Source organism: Mycena indigotica (assembly GCF_014461135.1).
Source record: "Mycena indigotica strain 171206Taipei chromosome Unknown Mind.scaff0007, whole genome shotgun sequence".
Taxonomy (NCBI): Eukaryota; Fungi; Basidiomycota; class Agaricomycetes; order Agaricales; family Mycenaceae; genus Mycena; species Mycena indigotica.
In genome coordinates this window covers 1,914,482-1,932,700 of record NW_023503006.1, presented here as the reverse complement: position 1 = coordinate 1,932,700, position 18,219 = coordinate 1,914,482, and the positions used below count along the sequence as shown (strand labels likewise).

General features: G+C 50.1%; 5 protein-coding genes across 5 annotated transcripts; 1 reads left to right on the top strand and 4 right to left on the bottom strand.

Annotated features, from left to right (window-relative positions):
- Positions 1 to 1,088: 1,088 nt before the first annotated feature.
- On the bottom strand, positions 1,089 to 6,486 carry MIND_00833500 (uncharacterized protein; the record flags this gene model as incomplete). Its single annotated transcript, XM_037365003.1, has 12 exons — positions 1,089 to 2,837; positions 2,885 to 3,322; positions 3,759 to 4,140; positions 4,191 to 4,413; positions 4,463 to 4,979; positions 5,028 to 5,184; positions 5,234 to 5,245; positions 5,292 to 5,401; positions 5,454 to 5,837; positions 5,884 to 6,148; positions 6,201 to 6,313; positions 6,367 to 6,486. The coding sequence occupies 12 exons, from the start codon at positions 6,484 to 6,486 to the stop codon at positions 1,089 to 1,091; spliced, it is 4,470 nt and encodes a 1,489-aa protein (XP_037218245.1).
- A 261-nt stretch (positions 6,487 to 6,747) lies between these two features.
- On the bottom strand, positions 6,748 to 8,131 carry MIND_00833400 (Glycosyl hydrolase 53-domain-containing protein; the record flags this gene model as incomplete). The annotated part of the gene is made up of 6 exons (XM_037365002.1): positions 6,748 to 7,040; positions 7,090 to 7,114; positions 7,166 to 7,361; positions 7,408 to 7,616; positions 7,662 to 7,844; positions 7,892 to 8,131. 6 exons carry the CDS (start codon positions 8,129 to 8,131, stop codon positions 6,748 to 6,750), a joined length of 1,146 nt encoding a protein of 381 aa, XP_037218244.1.
- A 565-nt stretch (positions 8,132 to 8,696) lies between these two features.
- MIND_00833300 (Cytochrome P450) lies at positions 8,697 to 11,367 on the top strand (the record flags this gene model as incomplete). Its single annotated transcript, XM_037365001.1, has 7 exons — positions 8,697 to 8,953; positions 9,003 to 10,290; positions 10,342 to 10,537; positions 10,585 to 10,661; positions 10,710 to 10,748; positions 10,798 to 10,893; positions 10,939 to 11,367. The coding sequence occupies exons 1-7, from the start codon at positions 8,769 to 8,771 to the stop codon at positions 11,365 to 11,367; spliced, it is 2,310 nt and encodes a 769-aa protein (XP_037218243.1). The 5' UTR covers positions 8,697 to 8,768.
- Positions 11,368 to 12,114: 747 nt separating this feature from the next.
- MIND_00833200 (Protein kinase domain-containing protein) lies at positions 12,115 to 15,783 on the bottom strand (the record flags this gene model as incomplete). Its single annotated transcript, XM_037365000.1, has 13 exons — positions 12,115 to 12,725; positions 12,777 to 13,208; positions 13,267 to 13,368; positions 13,416 to 13,733; positions 13,784 to 14,236; positions 14,287 to 14,448; positions 14,500 to 14,662; positions 14,712 to 14,882; positions 14,935 to 15,058; positions 15,110 to 15,232; positions 15,315 to 15,419; positions 15,475 to 15,664; positions 15,717 to 15,783. The coding sequence occupies 13 exons, from the start codon at positions 15,781 to 15,783 to the stop codon at positions 12,115 to 12,117; spliced, it is 3,021 nt and encodes a 1,006-aa protein (XP_037218242.1).
- Positions 15,784 to 15,979: 196 nt separating this feature from the next.
- MIND_00833100 (FACT complex subunit POB3) lies at positions 15,980 to 18,196 on the bottom strand (the record flags this gene model as incomplete). The annotated part of the gene is made up of 8 exons (XM_037364999.1): positions 15,980 to 16,395; positions 16,449 to 16,870; positions 16,923 to 17,048; positions 17,097 to 17,200; positions 17,247 to 17,731; positions 17,775 to 17,880; positions 17,928 to 18,100; positions 18,145 to 18,196. 8 exons carry the CDS (start codon positions 18,194 to 18,196, stop codon positions 15,980 to 15,982), a joined length of 1,884 nt encoding a protein of 627 aa, XP_037218241.1.
- Positions 18,197 to 18,219: the final 23 nt, after the last annotated feature.

Genomic DNA, 18,219 nt, shown 5'->3' with positions numbered 1-18,219 from the left:
GATTGGCGGCGTGTAGAACTCTTTATTCAAGCATCGTTTGCCTATTTACCAGAGTTGTTGAAGACTGCGTCGGGTTAACCACTCCGACTGAGCGCCAGCCTAACTGTGAGTATCCTCTAAGCTGTCAAAAAACTGCGTGTCTGGTCACCAACAACATCCCTGTCGTTGCGCGATCCAAACCTCATCAGCACATCGCTCCATTTGTCTAGGAGCTCAAAGTTCAACATCTATGATAACATTTTGGGAAACAGTTACCTCTGACACGTCAACCTTCAGGTGCCAGACTCGAGGCTGAGATAGCTTTCAATTTCTCTACTACATCTTGAACAATTTCTGTGAGCGATTCAGATACCAGTCGGTAGTTGGTCGCATCGAGCCCACGACGGTCATCGGGTGATGTTTCAGCGTTCCACGGGCCACGCTAAATGGCCGCGACACGGCCGCAGGGCCGCGATTGCACAGCCACACGGCCGCAGGTCGGCCGTACGGACGTGGCTGCCACAGCAGAGTATAGAGCTGAGTGTAGGTTGGTTCAAGGGGACATGTAGTGCTGAAATGAATCAATTACGACTCGTTTTGATGCAGAGAAATGACTTAAGTATTAACATGTCGCGGCGGTACGGCGGCCATGTCGCGGCCCTGCGGCCAACTTCATGTGGCTGTACCTCCATGGCCGCAGCCATCCAAGATTTTGTTGCGGCCCTGCAGCGGCCGGGTCGCGGCCATGCTGCGGCTGTGCTGCGGCCATGTCACAACATCAGTGAGAGGGCCGCTACATCAGTCACACAGCCGCGACCTGAGTCTTTCGTGCTCCTGCTTTGTCGAATATCAACCTTCACGCACCGCAACACTCTCTGGAAGTCCGACAAATTCAATTCATTAATGAATCTGAAAGTCTGGGCCACACTGGCATTTCAATGTAGCCACGTTATTAATGTGCTACCGCGCCCGGCGTGGCGATATCATGATCTCTTAATATTGCACCTCATACAAATCCTGCGCAAATTGCAACCTGCTCTGGTTGATGCCATACTTTGGCCTACTAAATAATTCTATATCCCTGTGGCCAACCTGAAGCACACTCCGAGTCAGGCTGGCACTGGCATGCACACAAACAATGAAACAAGAGGCACTGGGACATTGCCTGGCAGCCACACAGCTGAAGCAAGTATTCTCTTACCATTTGTCATTTGTGTGGCCACTGGCAAGCTTGCGGCCAACTGCAATGGAGCGTGACAGTCGTTGCGGCCATGTCGCGGCCATGGCGCGGCCCTGCGGCGGCTCTGCGGGCGGCTGTGTCGCGGCCATGTCGCGGCTGTCGCGGCCATTTCGTCTAGCCCAGCGTTCCACCGATGAACAGGCAATGGCATTGAGAAAATAGCGTCGATGAACTTGACGGCAAGATGATCTCCTGCTTTCTTGAAGTAAGTCTTGGTGTCCCCAAGCGTGCTAAAGTCATTGCGATCCCACAAATTGAGGCGCGATGCTATCAAATCAAAAGGCTGACTGTCACCATTGTCCCACCGATATTTTGCCAAGCACTCTTGCCATTCGGGTGGGCAGAGTGGATTGTGACGCTGGAATCCTTGTGTCAATGCTTTGAGAAGAACATAAGCAGCAGATTCGACATCATCATGAGGCAGAGGATTCAGTGTCTTTTTGAGAGCGAGTACCGCCATGGTGTCCAGAGTTCCTGTTACTTCTGTACCGGACTGAAGAGGCTCTGACTCGAATATGCGGCCAGTCTCCCAGTCAATCACTAATATTCGCTGCGCAACGGCAAGGAGGTTCCCAGAAGACACATCGCGGTGGATAATGTGCCGCTTGAATGTGTCGAGCAAGGCCAAGAAGATTTCTATAGCAATATCGATGAGTTCTGAGGTCTCCAGCTCTATGAGCTTGCGAGTATCACGAGGCGACTCAAAAGCCATCGCTTCCAGATGTCGGGGAATGAGAGGAGGGAGTGAAAGGGTGCCAGCGGCAGGACGTTCTCGGGAAGTCTTCAGCGACTGTGATCCATGATTGCATGTCGGATAGTGCGACCCAACCGCGGTAAACCAGGCTACCAATTTTGGGACATAATGGGGGCTGTTTGAATCAGAGCAGAGAGCATCCAAGACGATCTTTTCTCTCCATGCATGGTTATCCACAATGAAAGTTAACTTGATGACCCAAATCTTTGTAGGGTCACTGTGAACTCCTTCGAGGACCAACGTTGAACGTCCGAAAGGTCTTGTGCGTAGCTGTGAGAGCCGCCTGCCCGTAAGGTCAATCTCGGGAAATTCGGGGAGATGGATAACATGGGGCATAGCATCACCCAAGGAGAACTCGGGACGTGGTGTCGTGAAGGAGTAAGTAAACAGTGGGCTGAAACCGAGCTCGTATAGTGACGCCCGTTGAAACAGAGCAAGGAGAGCGGAGACAGTGGAAAGCTGTGACCCAAAACAGTCCTCGACAACAGTAAATTCGAGACGATCTTGATTTAGGATGGAGACAAATAATTTTGCCTTCCGGCCTCTCCCGTGGAATGACAAGGTCGGGATATAGAAGCGGGTACTTTGCATCGTCAGCAAGTCAGCGGCATTAGTGATAGCCTGTTGATATTTGCTGATCTGCTCTGAAGCCCCGATGAGAGGGTTTGTTGCGTAGGATGGGGCATCAATCCCTGTGTATTCGATGTTGACAAGCACATTGAAAATTGTTGTGGACTGGGCATGAAAAGGACGAAGTGCCGCATCATATTTACGCCTTTTGACATAGCCTTGTTGGTGTGGCATAAAGTCCCCTTGACTCGGTATGAACTCCATGACCTCTACCTGGGTTGCTGGAAGGGCAGTCTATACTTACGCGATGAGATGATCTGCAAACGTTATGATGGACATGCCTTGGCTAGAGCAGATAGCCAATAAGTGTTCTCGATATACAGCTTGGGATCTAGAAGAACCTTTGGTGAACCTCGATTGTTGGTGGATTCCGCCACAAACGCTGCCATCACCTTCTGCTTGAGCCCACGTTTTCCTGGTAGCACTTTTGAGGCCGTCTGCTTGAGATGGTTGAATCTATCGCAAAACGCTGTTCCACCAAGCTTCTCGAGGATTGCCGGTAGAGTGGAGAAGGTGACATGATTCTCGAAATGTTGACGACAGTATTGTTCGTCCAGTTTTCTTGCAGCATTCAGCTCGGCAGTGGTCACGCTGCCGTGCATGCCAGTCTTCGGGATAGTTGGTAAAGTTTGCGGAAGTATCTGTGTCGGGTCGAGCTCTAAAAGCTGGGACTGGTCCGTAAGGAGGGGTAACGAAGTTTGGGCTGGCAAGGGTCGAGTCTGAAACAGCCATTAATACCAGACATTTGACGCCGTCTGCGACGTTTACTCGCTGGGATGGTGTTCAAGAATCTCTGGCGTTCCTTCGCAGTTCGTTCTTCATAGTCTTTCAATTCGTTCATCGTAGCTGTCAAAGCCCTTACTAATTATGTAACGATCACGCACTTGTTCAGAAAATATGTTCTACAAAAATAGTATATCTCCAAAAATTCGACGATAAAAACACAGGGTATGCCATTCTCTTGTCCGTCGTAAGGTAGATATGCTTAGGGAAACGAACGTGGTGAGCGAGTAATCAATCATAATATAGCAAGAAATCTCCAGTCCATTATCTGTCTGTCCACACACACCAAAACAACTCACGATTCGCTTATGAATCGTGACTCCGCAGGCTCCACTGGTCGAGGGGGACACTCGGGGGTGTAACATAGTCAACCTTGCCAGACCACTGTGGGTTGAAAAGGACCTGCAGCGAATATGTGCCTGCTGGTAAGCTGATGATGAGCACTGTGACGCCGGGGTTCTCTTGGTCGGGAACAGGAGGTTTGACGTCAGAGTCCAGTCGTTTGGCATCACTTTTGGTGAAAGCAGCTCCTGAAGGCGCGTTGAGCATCTGTACTTTCATCGTCTTGTCGTCGATAGTGAGAGTGGCGGATGTTCCTCCATTATCGATGGCAACGGTCGCGTTGGTGTGCATCCTCCACTGGATGGTCTTGTCGGTCGTAACCTCATCTTGGAGTAACACCTGTTTACGTCCATTCAACAAACGCACTCCACGCTTCACACTCGACGCATCGAAGTAGGCCGAGGTCATATCACTGAGTCAATATAAGCCGGAATAAAGCACGGCTAGAAACTGAAATCTCACGTGGTAAAGAACGCGGTCGAGTCCTTCTCAACCTGGAAAACTGTTGTTGGTCCTTGGACTGTCTTGCTGCTATCAAATTTGATTGTTGGCTGGGCCAGTAGGTTCTGATTAGCTTGGTTGATCATGATGGTGTTTTGGCCCTCAGTCATCTTGCGGTAGTACTTCCAGCGGTCCGCGCCTTGTTTATCACCGTCGTTGAAGTAGTTTGGCGAATTGTAATCACCTGAGGGCAGGTAAAGAAAAGAACAATAATATAAATGCAAGTTACGCACCGGAACCAAGCTCTCCTGCCCATCGGGTGCCCATGGCGTCAAGAACGAAATCACCAGCATCGAGATCATTGTGGGTTTGATGATGAAGGTTCTGGCCAGATTTGATTGCGACGTAGAGTGCGTTAATGTCAGTCCAAGTGCTTCGCATGGAACCCCACTGGTCAACACCGTTGTCGAAGAAATGATCAAGGGGCTTTCCAGTCCAGTAGGCACCGGCAACAGTGGGATTGTACCAGAACATGCTCCACGGCTCGGCAGCATCCACTTGGTCACGCTGGAACAGCGAGTATTGGGGCTGGTTGTAGAACGTGGAGTAGAACATCATCGCGTTGGCTGTGGTCGAATATTTGTTGGGACCGTGGTCGCCGAAGTTGAACAGCGAGGTCGGTCCGAAGACATACATGTGGAAGTCTCCGGTCTTGGAGAAGTCCTTGTTCACGTCGAGGAGGCCGTAGTGCGAGCCAGTTGCGGAGAGAAGAGACGCAGACATCTCAGCGTGACCTGTGGTTCCGAAATACTAACAAATGCTCAAAAAACAGCTCGGATACAAGAACGTATCGCTTACCCAGTAGTTGGCTGTTTCCGCCCAAGTGCCATCGGTTGACACTGCTTGAGCACAGGCTTGTTTAGCGTTGTCAACGGTGGTTTGCAACAGTTGCCGTGCGACTCCAGTGGTATCATCTCCGAGAATGGCCAAGGATCCCAGAGTCAATCCGCTGTTGCTGTAGGCGAGTCAGTATATCGACCAACCGTAGTTGTAGATGTTGTCACCAAACACAATTCCTAGCGCGGAAAATCAGCAAATAATTTCAAGATTTGCGGGACAAACCAATTGCCGTTAATGGTATTGGATGGATCGGTGCTTCGCCACCAACCAGCGGGAGTCGTGACTTGTGTTACACCGGGTTGGAGGCCATACTTAATCAAAGCATCCCGGATCTAAGCAGAGGATTGTCAGTGAACGATACTTGTAACGTATGGAGGAAATCACCGTGGTCTTCTGGTCTGCGCTCCACATATCGTACAACCAATCGTATGCGATGCCAAATGCGGCGGATAACTCAGCAGTGTCGAGGAAGTGACCCGCGTTCCATCGATCATCATCGGGGCCGAATTTTGTTGCACCGTTGCCTGCAGCATTTTGTAACTCCTCCCAAGTACGGTCGACCCAGGCAGTGTCCTTGGTCATGCGATAGACATAGGCGAAGGCTTTGATTCTCTGTTTTATTTCGCGGGCGTTGTCGAGAATGCCAGAGTCACCGTCCTTGAAATAGACGACAGGAGGCGCAGCCCTATAGTCTGAGGCATTCTTGAGGATCATGTCGTTCCAAGCTTTCATGTAGGGGTCTTTGGCAATGAGGCCCGGTAACGCGTCCTAAGCCAAGTCAGAGAGGGGAACATGAGGCACAAGAGGGAGATACCCATTTATAGGCAGGAGCAATAAGACGGGGTCGGTCGGTCCTCACAGTGAGGACATCAGGGTTCGATGGCTTGAAAGGATCTTCAGGCCACGAGGCTTTGCTGTTGGCGGCAGAAAGGAATGTGGGGGAGCTGAACGCAGCTGCATTGGTGGCGGAGGGGTAAATGGGAACCATATATAGACTGTTTGTAGCAGTGGGGAAAATGCCAATAGCGTCCTTCGCGCTAGCTGCTGCACTGGGTGCAACACTGGCTGCAGGATCCAGACTACACAGAGGGTTAACTATGTAACCAACTACTACTCGTGGTCGTGGCTCACCTGCTGCCGCCAGTTGACGAGGTTGCTGCGTCTGACGACTTCTTGCTGCGCGTGGCGACAACGGCCCCAACGACGGCACCGGCAATGACGAGGAGGAGGACGGGGATACCAAACTACATAGAAGGTGGGTGAGTGCATCGCTTTGAAGAGAAAAAAAGCGACGGACCTTTATCCAGTTGCTGGTTCGTCGCTTCGAGCGTGTGGCAGGAGTGATATAGCCAGAGCCATTTCCTTGTCCATACATGTTATGAGACGAAGAATTGAGGTGGTCGTAGCTGCCCGACATGGCGGGCACAAGAAAGAGAAGAAACGGCTTGAGCTTCCCGGAGATCAGGAGACGTCACAACAGCCACTGCCAAGCAACCATTTTTGTCGGTCTAGGCATCTGACGACCACACGACTCTTGTCACTCAGCGTCGACAGCCACAGGTTGCAGGGAGACAGATTGAAGCCACTCTGCGTCCACTCCGGACCTAGGAAATTATATATTATGCAGTGAAATGAGTGTTCAACTACTACTACTATACGATCCATGCTCTAATGAGTCCTACCACAATGCACCCCCGCCGACCAGAATAGCAAAACAAAGAGAAAGGAAGGAGGGGAAGTAACCCAGTGAACCGACTACCCGGATAGCACCACTTCCTGTCGGGGTAGCAAATGCTGGAGTCAACCCTGTATCGCTAGCGGGGTAGACCGTGGTATAACCCCCAGCGGTATTGATCGGCGCAACGCCAGTCCCCGAACCTGTAGGATTCGGTAGCGCGCTTACTACCTTTTTCGCGGAATCGACATAAACTTGTCCAGCGGCGTTCAAGTTTCCATTTACATCCAAAAGATCTGAACCCAAATTTAGTTCTTCCGCGTGTGCGGATGAAAGAAGACTAACTGTAGTGTGAGCCGTCCTTGGGTCGCTAAGAGTACCATTAGTGGGCGGATAAGAGCAAGAACATGGCAACACTCACGAAATATCCGAACCAGGCATACCTCTCAACCCAGTCTAGCCCATCGAGCATCGTAATGGTTGAGTTGAGAGTGTTGAGAACGAGCGTATCATTATTGGCAGTTTCAGCATATTCCGTGACCCAAAGTGTGTGATTGGGATATTGGCCATGGAGCTGGTAAAGGTAATCCGTGAAGCCGCCCGTTCCTTCACCATACCTGGCTCACATAAGCAAAACACATCACAACCGAATAGAACACGCACCAATGGAAAGGAATGAAATCAATGGTGCATTTAGAGCATGCCTTCATAAACTCGTCTAGCCAGGGACGGCCAGACGCACCAGACGAGACCGCTGGTCCTCCGAGTCGGACACCATCCGCTTTTAACGGCTCGATATATTGCATCCATAATTGAGCAGCGAAGGTTGCGTTCATATTCGATTGCTCGGCGAAATCAGGCTCGTTAAACCCCTGCAAGAATTCAGTATTGGGTACCGAGCAGAGGCGATAGCCTACTAAGATTGTCTTCGCGCCAAGACCCTTGACGGTGACCGCGAGGTTTTCAATCCCTTCAGCGCCCCATTGCATCGGAATATATTCGATGCCTGAGTTGGCAAGATAGTCGGGTGGATTGAGCGCCCAGTTGTATACCCAGCTCACTACGCTGGCCGTATTATTTGCTTTGAGGATGTCTGCTTTCTATGACCTTATCAGTAAAATGCAGACAAAATGACTCTACAACGCACATTGTCAGCAGCATATGCCAACCCTCTCTTCGACGACTTAGTGGCAGCAGCAGCCACGTCCCGCAGCAAGAAAGCAAGGCAAGAAAGGAGGGACAAGGGGACGAGCATAGCGAAAGGATTGGGAGCGAAGAGGGAACCAGAACCGCATTTCGTCCTGCTTCTATTTGAACGGACGAAAGGCCGACCAGAATAGTTGACGGATGATATAGATGTCAGGTACACGTCTGCCTCGAAGAACATTCAGGTACTTGTTATCAGCGCAAGAACGGCCGGCATGACAAGACTGCGGTAGAATTGAAGGATGTTGTCGGTGATTCGACATGGCAATGGCGGCGCAAACGAACAACAGGCGATGGGTATGCTTGAGTGACGTGGTATATCAAGGAGCATAGACAGACGTCGATCTTGAGAGTACTTCAGCCAAGCTTTTAGCGATTGCAACGCGAGCCACAACTTGGAACACGACGACATGGACCAAGTTCAGAACGAAATACGAACACGTGATACGTTTTGGGCATCTTACAACTGTTTAACCTTTCACCAAAGAGTTATGGCAAAATCGCGGCCCATAGACTGAAAGCATTCTGGAACCACCCGAGACCTGGTGTTGTGAAATACAAGCATCATTGGTTTTATTGGACTGACCCGTTGCTTTGCTACATGGCCATTAACGGTGTCGTCCTCGCAGAATCAAGTCGATGGTGATGGTCGCGAGTGTTGCTGTCTTCGATTGCTCTAGACGGACAAGTACGAGTGGAAGATCGAGTTCAACGGATTGCTGACCACATGACCACTGATTTGCGCTCACTTATGGCTTTCATCAGGAAAATGTCGGGTTTCACTCTCGCCTCGATCCCCTGTGAAGCAGTTGCTGGACATGCTTGAGTCTGCCCATCTTTCGACTGCTGCTATCGCTTTCGCGACATTATACCTCATCTTCTACCGTCTCCAGTCAAGAAAAGTCCATTCCGATGAGCCTCCAATCATAGCCCCTGCAATTCCCTTCGTTGGGCACTTGCTGGGCATGCTTTTCCAGGGTGGCCGATACATCAAGGGCATTGGGTGCGCTTTCGCTGAGCCACATATCCTCAGTGTGCTAACCGAGGTCTAGCATCCGAAACCACGACAAACCCATCTTCACCTTACCAGTTCCTTTCTCCCGCATCTACATTGTTACGGACCCTTCCCTGGCCGCGGCTGTTCAGCGCGCTTCCAGAGTCATGTCTTTCACCGAACTCGTTCCGGATATTACGAAGCGTGTCCTGGGGCTGGATGACACGACGGTCGCCATCGTCCGTCAAAATCTTGACCCAGAACCAGGAGACCCAAGAGGCTTCCTAGCAGACACGCACGACATGATTTACACATATCTTGGTCCAGGAGAGGACCTCAACGAAATGAGCATCGGCGCTGCACGAGAATTGTCCAAGCAGGTCAACGAGTTCGCAGACCAACTTGGAGAAGACACGAAGCAGGTCGATTTGCTTATTTGGGTCCGCCACTTTGTGGCAATTGCAACTGCACAGTTCTTGTACGGCTCGCAAAACCCCCTTGCCCTCCGTTCAGAGCTTGAAGATGCCTTTTGGGACTTTGATCATGGGTTAGGATCGCTGCTTATGGGCGTCGCACCCTCTATCACTGCCCGCAAACCGTATCTTGGTCGAGAAGCCCTTGTACGGGCCTTCATAGAATATATCGACGCTGGTAACCACGAAAAGGACGCAGCCAAGATCATCGCCAACCGTGTCGCGATTACACGACAATACGGATGGACCACCGATGCTGCCGCCCGCTCAGAGGTTTCTTTCCTCTTTGCTGGAATCGTCAATACGGCCACTACCACTTTTTGGAGCGTCTTGCAATTATTTTCCCGTCCAGATTTGCTTGCTGCTGCACGGACGGAGCTAGTTGACTCCGGCGCTGTCGTAGAAGAAGATGGAAAACGGCGAATCAAAATGGACATCATCAAAAACAACTGCCCCATACTTCTCTCCGTATTCCGTGAATGCCTACGCGTTGGGTCGGATAACTACTCGACACGACTGGTAAAGGAAGACACCGTGCTTGCTGGCAAATACTTTTTGCGAGCTGGAAGCGTCGTGCAGATTGCTGGCGGTGTAATGCACGCAAACGCCAATATTTGGGGCTCCGATGCTGAAGCTTTTGACCATCGTCGTTTCCTCAAGGGTGCTCCAACCGTACATCCAGCTGCTTTCCGTGGGTTTGGAGGAGGCAAAACATTGTGCCCTGGTCGACACTTCGCGACAAACGAAATTCTTGCTTTTGTTGCCATGATTGTGTCGACGTTCGAACTGGGACCAGTTGGTGAAAAGACTATCCAGGTACCTGAAAAGGATGATGGCGTTTTACCTGTTCATATCCTCGAGCCAAAGCGGCCTGTAAATGTATCTGTACGCGCGAGAGATCACAAGAGGATCGAGATTGAGTAGCACACAGCTGTAAATTCATCATACGAGATTGTTGGTATGAAGCCCGGATCAGTGTATGACTGTTCGGATCAAAATAGCAACCCATCCCTCTTCCCTCCTTCACGCGTTCGCATGCCGCTCAATATTCCTGGCATATTAGTCCCGCTTCAGCTCATATTTAATCCGCGCATTGCTCTGCCCAACCTAACCGTCAAAGGTGCTACTTTTCCGGCTGAGCACTCGTCATTTACCCTCACCAGCAAGACATTCGCCACCTTGACTTCCCTGCCCTGAAAAAAGCCGGCTATCGTGGCGCTGTATTCGATAAAGACAACTGTCTGGTGTGCCGTCTATTTTGTCTCGTCAACAATGTCTTATGCTGTCCCAAGACCATTCCTCATCGTGACGAACTCGTTCCCGAACTTCAAGTAAGTTTACGACTCACATAATCTATTCACAACTCACAGTTTTCGTTAGGAGGCTTGGGAAGATTGCCGGAGAACCTTCGGCGACGCCAATGTCCTCATTGTAAGCAACTCCGCTGGGAGTAGGTCAGACGCAGGAGGTATCCAGGTACTTATAAGTCTCACCCGCCTTTGCCTTTCATAGATTTTGTAGGCAGAATCTGTTCAGCGCCATCTTCAAGCTCCCGTTCTTTTCCATCGTACCCCAAAGCCGGGGTACTCCTGCATCAAGGCTATCCAGCGATACTTCAGCTCCCTACACAGTCCCATACGGAGCGATGAGCTCATAATCGTCGGCGACCGCATCTTCACCGACGTCGTCATGGCCAATCGACTGCGGAGTCTAAATCGAGAAGCGGAAAGCCTTAAATCCGGGGAGATCAGCAAGACCAACAGTGGTGGCCCTCTAGCGATATGGACGACAGGAGTGTGGAAACGAGAAGCGACACTGATGCGTTGGTGTGAAGCAAAGCTAGTCGATTGGCTTTGTCGGAGTGCAACGAACGAGGCTGAAGAGAATACTGCTTATATCAAGCCTTGGCTACCACCACCAGTCCCGAAACCAAAATGGAAATTTTGGTAGACACCAAGTCGTATCCGCATACATGCTCTCGGGAATACACCAAAGCATTATTAGTGCAGTAGTTACATAGTACCCGCTGACCTCGACGGAAACACAACGGTTGCATCGAACAGCGTCACATTCTTCACAAAACAAGAGTGTGTGTACAAGTTGTCACTTATTCGTACTTGGTTCTCTCCTCGAACTTCTCCAGCAATACAAAATATACTACGTAGGTTATAGTTTGAAAATAATGTTTTCAACATACCATAAAGCTTCGCGCCTGGAGATTAGCTGCCACAGAAGGAGAGCTCACATCCGAAAAACCTACGATGTTGTGAGAGATTCAAGTCGCGCAGATGAGTGAAAAAGTTGAAGCATATTAAGTGGTCGTACATCAGCCATGATGAAGTGCGTTCAGAGTTCGGAAGTAAGGACGTGAAGAAAAACGTGTACAGTCGTGGAGGAAATCGATAGCAGTACGACATGATGCAGATGCGTGAGGGATGCGTAGGATAGTAGTAAAAGGGTACGTGGAGAGTCGTTTCGAGAGCGTGAAAGCAGTGGGTAAATATATAGCGTTTGAACAACAAGTAGGAGGAGAGAGATGAGAGGAAGCACGACACAGATGGAGGGGAGAGAGGAGAGAAGCAAACCAAAGGAGTGTATGATGCGCCGTGTGTGGTCGTCGTCCGGAGTGGATGTCCGGAGAATAAATCAGGTGATAATAGATGAAAGCAGAGATGGTTGGAAAATGCATGCAGTCTTTCACATAGCACGTGAGATTCTCCTCGACACTGTTTTGCCGGGGACGATGGCCTTGAACGCCTTGCGCATCAACGTCATTGTAGAGTTGCCTTCTCGTGGGGACACTGTTCCGGGGCCAGCATAGGTCATGAAACCAAGTTCGTCAACCGAGGCGCTGAGCCGGTTGTCTGCATCTTCACTAGACACTGGAGGGCGCATCGCCCGACGGGCCGAATGAAATGCTCTTTGGTTGCGTTGGGGTACTGCAGACGACGGGCCAACAGTATAAGCGACTGGACCAGCATTGTCTGACTGGTAGCCCTTGCCAACACGTTTGACGCCAGTAGTGGCCATGAGGAATCGGTCATAGACACCTTCCAGACGACGGAGACTTGGCGAGTCAGGGATCGGCGCAGGTTGACCGTTGGCTTTGCGTGCCGGATAAGGTTGGACATGATATGGGGATGAAGTGAGCTCGTCGAAGGATCGCGAGCGATCCACAGCAGTACTGGACCGTTCGTCGTCGTTGTCCTCGCCGAAGGCTTTAGTTGGGGAGGCAACCAAAAGACTACGGTCTAAGACATCTGCCAAACGAGGAGTCGCGAGTCGCGGTGAAGGCAGCAACTCGGTAGCTACACAAAAATGTTAGAAGACATCCAACCTATGTACATAAGAGCACTCACATTTAGCAAGTTCTTTTTCGAGAACTGCGATAGATGTGATCCGTCGTTCAAGCAAATCGCCATGAGACCGGCTCTTCTCCTTCCTTCTCGACGGCGAACCAGTTTCGATATTATCTGTTGTTGCTGGCGCTTCCATCTCTGCACTCATTGTTGCACGTCTTTGTGGTTTTCCTGGAAGTTGGGGTTCTTCCTCTTTCGCAACTGTGCTGTTTGCAGCAACGTCCATTGACGACATGTTGAAAGTCGAGTCGGGGGAGTCCGAGAAAATTTGACTTGCTGCGAGAATCCTTCGAGGTAGTCGAGACGATGACCGATATGAAGGTTGTCGCGCGACGTGCCCAGGTCGGGAAAGTGGAGCTGCAGGAAGCGAGGGCAGCGTTGCTGGCTCATTGGAAGATGAGGCGAAAGTCTGGCGAGCATCTTCAACGACCTCTGATGGTGGGAATGAGTCTAGGAACAGGAGCCAAGATTGAATAGTTAAGGCACTTACGCTCCACATTGCGCATCCATATAGCCATGCGATCTGCTTGGTTGTCGGCGGCAACTCGTTCGTTATGGACGGCATGCCGAACAACCGGTAACGACGATTTGGCTAGGCGATGGGTGAGTACACATATGAAGAAATATCCAGTTACACACCCTCGCGTTCGAGTAACTCATCTTCCCAAGATTCACGTCGCAAGCTCGGAGTCTGACTGGAGGAAATATCTTCCTGTAACTCCTGTGGCAAAGTGCGTGTCGACACATTCCGGCTGGTGGCCTGCCCCAGTGATGTCGTGTTTTTGTAGAATTGCAATGTTTTGTCTATTTCGACGACGTCAAGTCCAATTCGTCGGGTTACACGAACAAGGCACCAACCGAATGATAATTTAATGCTGTGTTTGAAACTTTGGATCGCAAAACTGTTGTTTCGCGACGATGCCACGTTCTCCGGAGATGACACTCTTGGTGCTGGAGCTAAATGACGGTTAGTTGGAGCCAAATATACATGGCATTACATAACATACCAGGAGTGGATGAAGGTGGTGTTGGTAGCATAACTGGTTGATCAGCATCCTTCTGATTTTCTTTGTCGCGTTGGCGTTCTCTTGCAACCAATGCCTTCTGTCTTCTCTCTGATTCCTCCCTTTCCTTTTCTCGTTGAGAATCACGATCCCTTTCAAGCTCATCAAGCCTTTCCATTTCTCGAAGTCGCTCCTTCTCTCGCTCCCATTCACGGACTCGGTCTCGCACTGAGTCACGTTTCCGGTTTGCAGTAAGTTCGGATAACGGTTTGACGCGAATGGTGTCCCGAGATGGCGCTCTTGTGTGTTGGGGGAGATTTTCTCGGGTTCGTCCACTCAACGCAGCGAGCGGTGGTCGTGTTGCGCTGGCAGGAGGTGAAGTTGGTGGTGATGCTTTGATGGGCGAAAGATCTGCGGTTGCAGGAACAGGGACGCGTTTCTGAGTTTTCACTGGAACTAGGTACATATCAAGAATATGTCAAGAATGGATTGAATAAAGAACACACCTCGCGAGCTTGTGACCTTCGGTTGGGACTTGGATTTAGTGAGGCTGCGCTCGAGTCCGGGAGGCGAGAAGCTGTTCTCTTTAGCTCTGGAAGACTGAGGAGAAACGAGCTTCGAGAGATCGTTTTCGAAAACAACTGACGACGTATAACTGGCAGAACGTCCTAAGTTATATGAGTACCGGTGCGCATAAAAACGAGAGAGATCAATCTTACTGTGCAATGTGTTACTGTTACTCTCCTTCATTGCACGCCAGTATGAATCGTTCATGGCGTCCGTGGCATTACACCGAAGGTCGGCATTGGGAGAGATCATCCTGCGTAAAAGTCTCTCCATGCCTTTGCTCATCTTCCAGGTACCGACCCAACGACCTCGAAGCTGTCAACGAGTGTTAGATGTAGACTAATAGCTTGACAAAATCGCGAACCGTACGAGCCCAGTACTTTTCGAGATCTTCTTTGGTTGAGAACTGCTCAGTATCCGAATGTTCGAAGGGAGTACGACCAATGAGTATTTCAAAGAAAGTTATACCCAACGACCAGACGTCGGATTTCCTGGTATCATGGGGCAACCCACGGGCGCGTTCAGGAGAAAGGTACTACATGAAATGAACGCGTTAAACTCATCACAGAAAACACAAAATAACATACCTCCGGCGTCCCATACGACAAATTACTATGGAAAGCTGTACTTGACTTCAGGTCGTACTTCTCTGCGAAGCCAAAGTCGACGAGAACGGGAATGTTCTTGTCAGAAAGCAGGATATTTGCAGGCCTAAAACACGCGTTTAGTTTCTTATTGTCAGCGGGGATCAAGAAAACTGACTTGATGTCGTTGTGGACAACTCCACGTTTATGGAGGAATTCGGTGCCGGAGAGCAGGAAGTGGAACCACTCGCGGGCTTTGGATTCGTCGACCTCCACGGGAATTAGGGTAGGAAGGTATGCCCTATTAGGATCGGTGAGTTGTTGTTTAGACGAGAACGTGACAGGCGTCAACAACTCAAGGAGTGGGATGGCGCGACACGCACATGGTTATCAACGCGTAGGAGGGCGTTATTATGAACGAATGGAAGGGAATGATGGAGGGATGGGGGTCGGTCTTGAATGCGCGGACAATCTTCATTTCGTTCCATCTAAACGCGTAGAAATAGTCAATAGAGTACCAAAGGGAAGGAAAAAATCTCTCACAAAGAACGGACGCGTGCAGCTGTGGTTGAAGTCTTGGATCGATGAACAAGCTTGACAGCTATCTTGGACTCCTGGAGTGTAACGACGCCGTCGTTATTGTTGAGAAGACCATCCTTGGGGCGGCAAAGCCAGACGCTGCCCCAGTTACCAAAGCCTATTTCCTCGATAAACTGTAGTTTCTCTGACAAAACTAAGTAGCGAGTGAGCCGGGTTAAAAGGACGCGAAAAAGATTCTCGAATACCTTGGTCAGAGAGAGAAAACACGTCCGTAGAGCCATCAGCGGAGGCCGGAGGTTGTGGATACTCCATAGTGGTACAAGGCAGGACCAGGTCTGCACCAGGTCCCGAGAAGAAGGGCGTGTGCAGAGGTCAACACGCGAACGCACGTGACTACGAATGGTGTACCTCTTTACGCGATTGTTGCAATCACGTCACCCTGATACACGCCAAATGTATGGATGCAGAAAAAAATATACAAAAAATGTAGATGCTACGAGGAAATTAATCAACCTCCTTCTTTTTTTGCTTTTTTTTTGGGCGGCTCGTCTCCCTCATCACCAGCACTGGTATCCTTCTTCTTAGGCTTGGGTTTTGGACGCTCATCAACATCCATCGCGTCATTATCTTTCGGCTTCTTTGGTTTGGGTTTTGGTCGAGGTTTCTCTGATGCGTCATCCACGTCCATCGCATTATCGTCTTTGGCCTTCGCTTTCTTTTTCTTAGGCGCTGTTTCTCCATTCCCATCTGCCGCGACCTTCTTCTTCTTCTTTTTGGGAGTCTCGCCATCGTCCTTGTGTTTCTTCTTCTTCTTGGCCGCAAACTCGCGATCTCCACTGGCATCAGAGGCGGTTGCTGCACCATCCGAGTCTGAGTCGCTTTCACTCGGTGATCCTGAATCGGAATCTGACGCTTGGAAGTCCTCTATAGCAACAATTTGTTAGCATGTGTCACGCGAGTTGGAAAAATGAACGAACCGTCCTCCGAACTATCTTCGTCGTCATTCTTTGAGCTTCGCACTCTTGGCCGCCGGTCGGAATCGGAGTCTACGCTTTGCACATCGTCATCGTCGTCGTCGTCAACCACGGCCATCAGTTCAGCATCAGGTATAATTTCCTTGACCCGGATTTTCTTGTCCTTCAAGTATTGTTCTGTTGGCTCCAGCTCTTCCTTGTTGATTGAGACAAAGCTATACTCGGGCCCGCTCTTGGTCACAATCTTCATGTCGAATGTGCGGACAGCGCTACCTTGACCAACGCGCGAGAAGGCAACCTGGTGAATGTCCGAGAGTTCGATGAGAACTGGTTGCTTTGAGACGAAGAAAACATATTTTTCAAGCATGAAAAGATCTCCGGGAACCGCCTTCAAGTTGACTTTGATGCAAGAATGGCCATCGCGACTGTGTGAATCGAGTAAGTTTTTAACCACTACGCACGGAATAAGACGCGAACCCTTGGAACTTGCCAGCACCGATGATCTTTTTCTTCGACAGAGCGCGGAAAACAGCAGAGACAACATTGAAAGTTTGTTTGTCGTCATAGCTCTTTTCGAGATTTTCGTACTTGGCTAATTCTTCACTGTGACAGAGCGTAAGTAACGGGCGGCTGAGAGTGAACACAACCAACTCAGTTAGATTAAGTTCAGCCGTCATCTCCTCTTCTTGTGTGAACTGCATCACTAGATAATGGTAACGTGTTTGGCCTTGTCGGATTGGATTGCTAAGACCCATCTGTGCAGTGGATTAAGAATAAGCTAGGAAATGAACGGACACGAACAATGAACAGAACATGTTGCTCGTCTTTGGGAAGGAGGAACAGCCGCGAGATGGTCGAATACACGATTTTGTAGTCGTATGTCTTTCCACGCAAGCGTAAAAAGTCTGGGAACATATCGACATCATATCGACCTCTTGGTGTCAAGACCAGGACTTCGTCAAACGATAGGATGAGGTCGCCAGTAACTTGATTGATGTTGGCGGTCTCCTTGATATTGTCGTGGAAGACTTGCGCCGCACTGACTTCGTCATCATCCTCCGCGTCAGATTTCTGCGATCCGGACGGTGAACCCCTCATCTTGGAAATGGTGCCAGGGACATGAAATCGTATCTCAGTCATCTCGTCACCAACTTGTTTGCCTTGTCTTGAAGGCGGGGAAAATTCAAGTGAAACTTCTGTCCGTCCAGCTATGTTTGAGTTGGCCACATTGCGAAGAGGCAACTCAAAGGCGGTTTTGCCGGACACGAGAAAAGCTAGATCCTGGCCTAGGACGCGATTAGGCGCGTCAATGTCAAACAAACGAGCTACCTTTGAAGTCCGTTTCCCCCCAGTTCCAACCCTTGAACGTCATATCGAGCTCCTCAAGCGTGATGTTGAAATGAGTTTTGAGCAAATCAGTGATTTTTTTGAGATCCTGGAAATGAGGCTGAGGGCATATGCGGTACGGGACTCCGGGCCTACCTCTCGCCTGAAGCCATCGAAAGTCTCGCGTTTGCGATCCTTCATACCGACGCGCAACTGAAAGCCGCGGGCGACGCGTAGCCACTGGACGGACTTGATGTCAGGTGCGGCGATAGCAGTGACTTCGCTATTATCCGCCTTCCAAGCCATTCCGCTAGCAGCGACACGCAGTTCTACCGTTCTTAGTTTTGTTGGTGGTAAAAGACGGAAAACGCACTGCCAGCCTCTGGAGCAAGACCATGGAATATGGGATCAAATTGGGTGGCCATGGCCAAAGTTACCCTCCTCTACA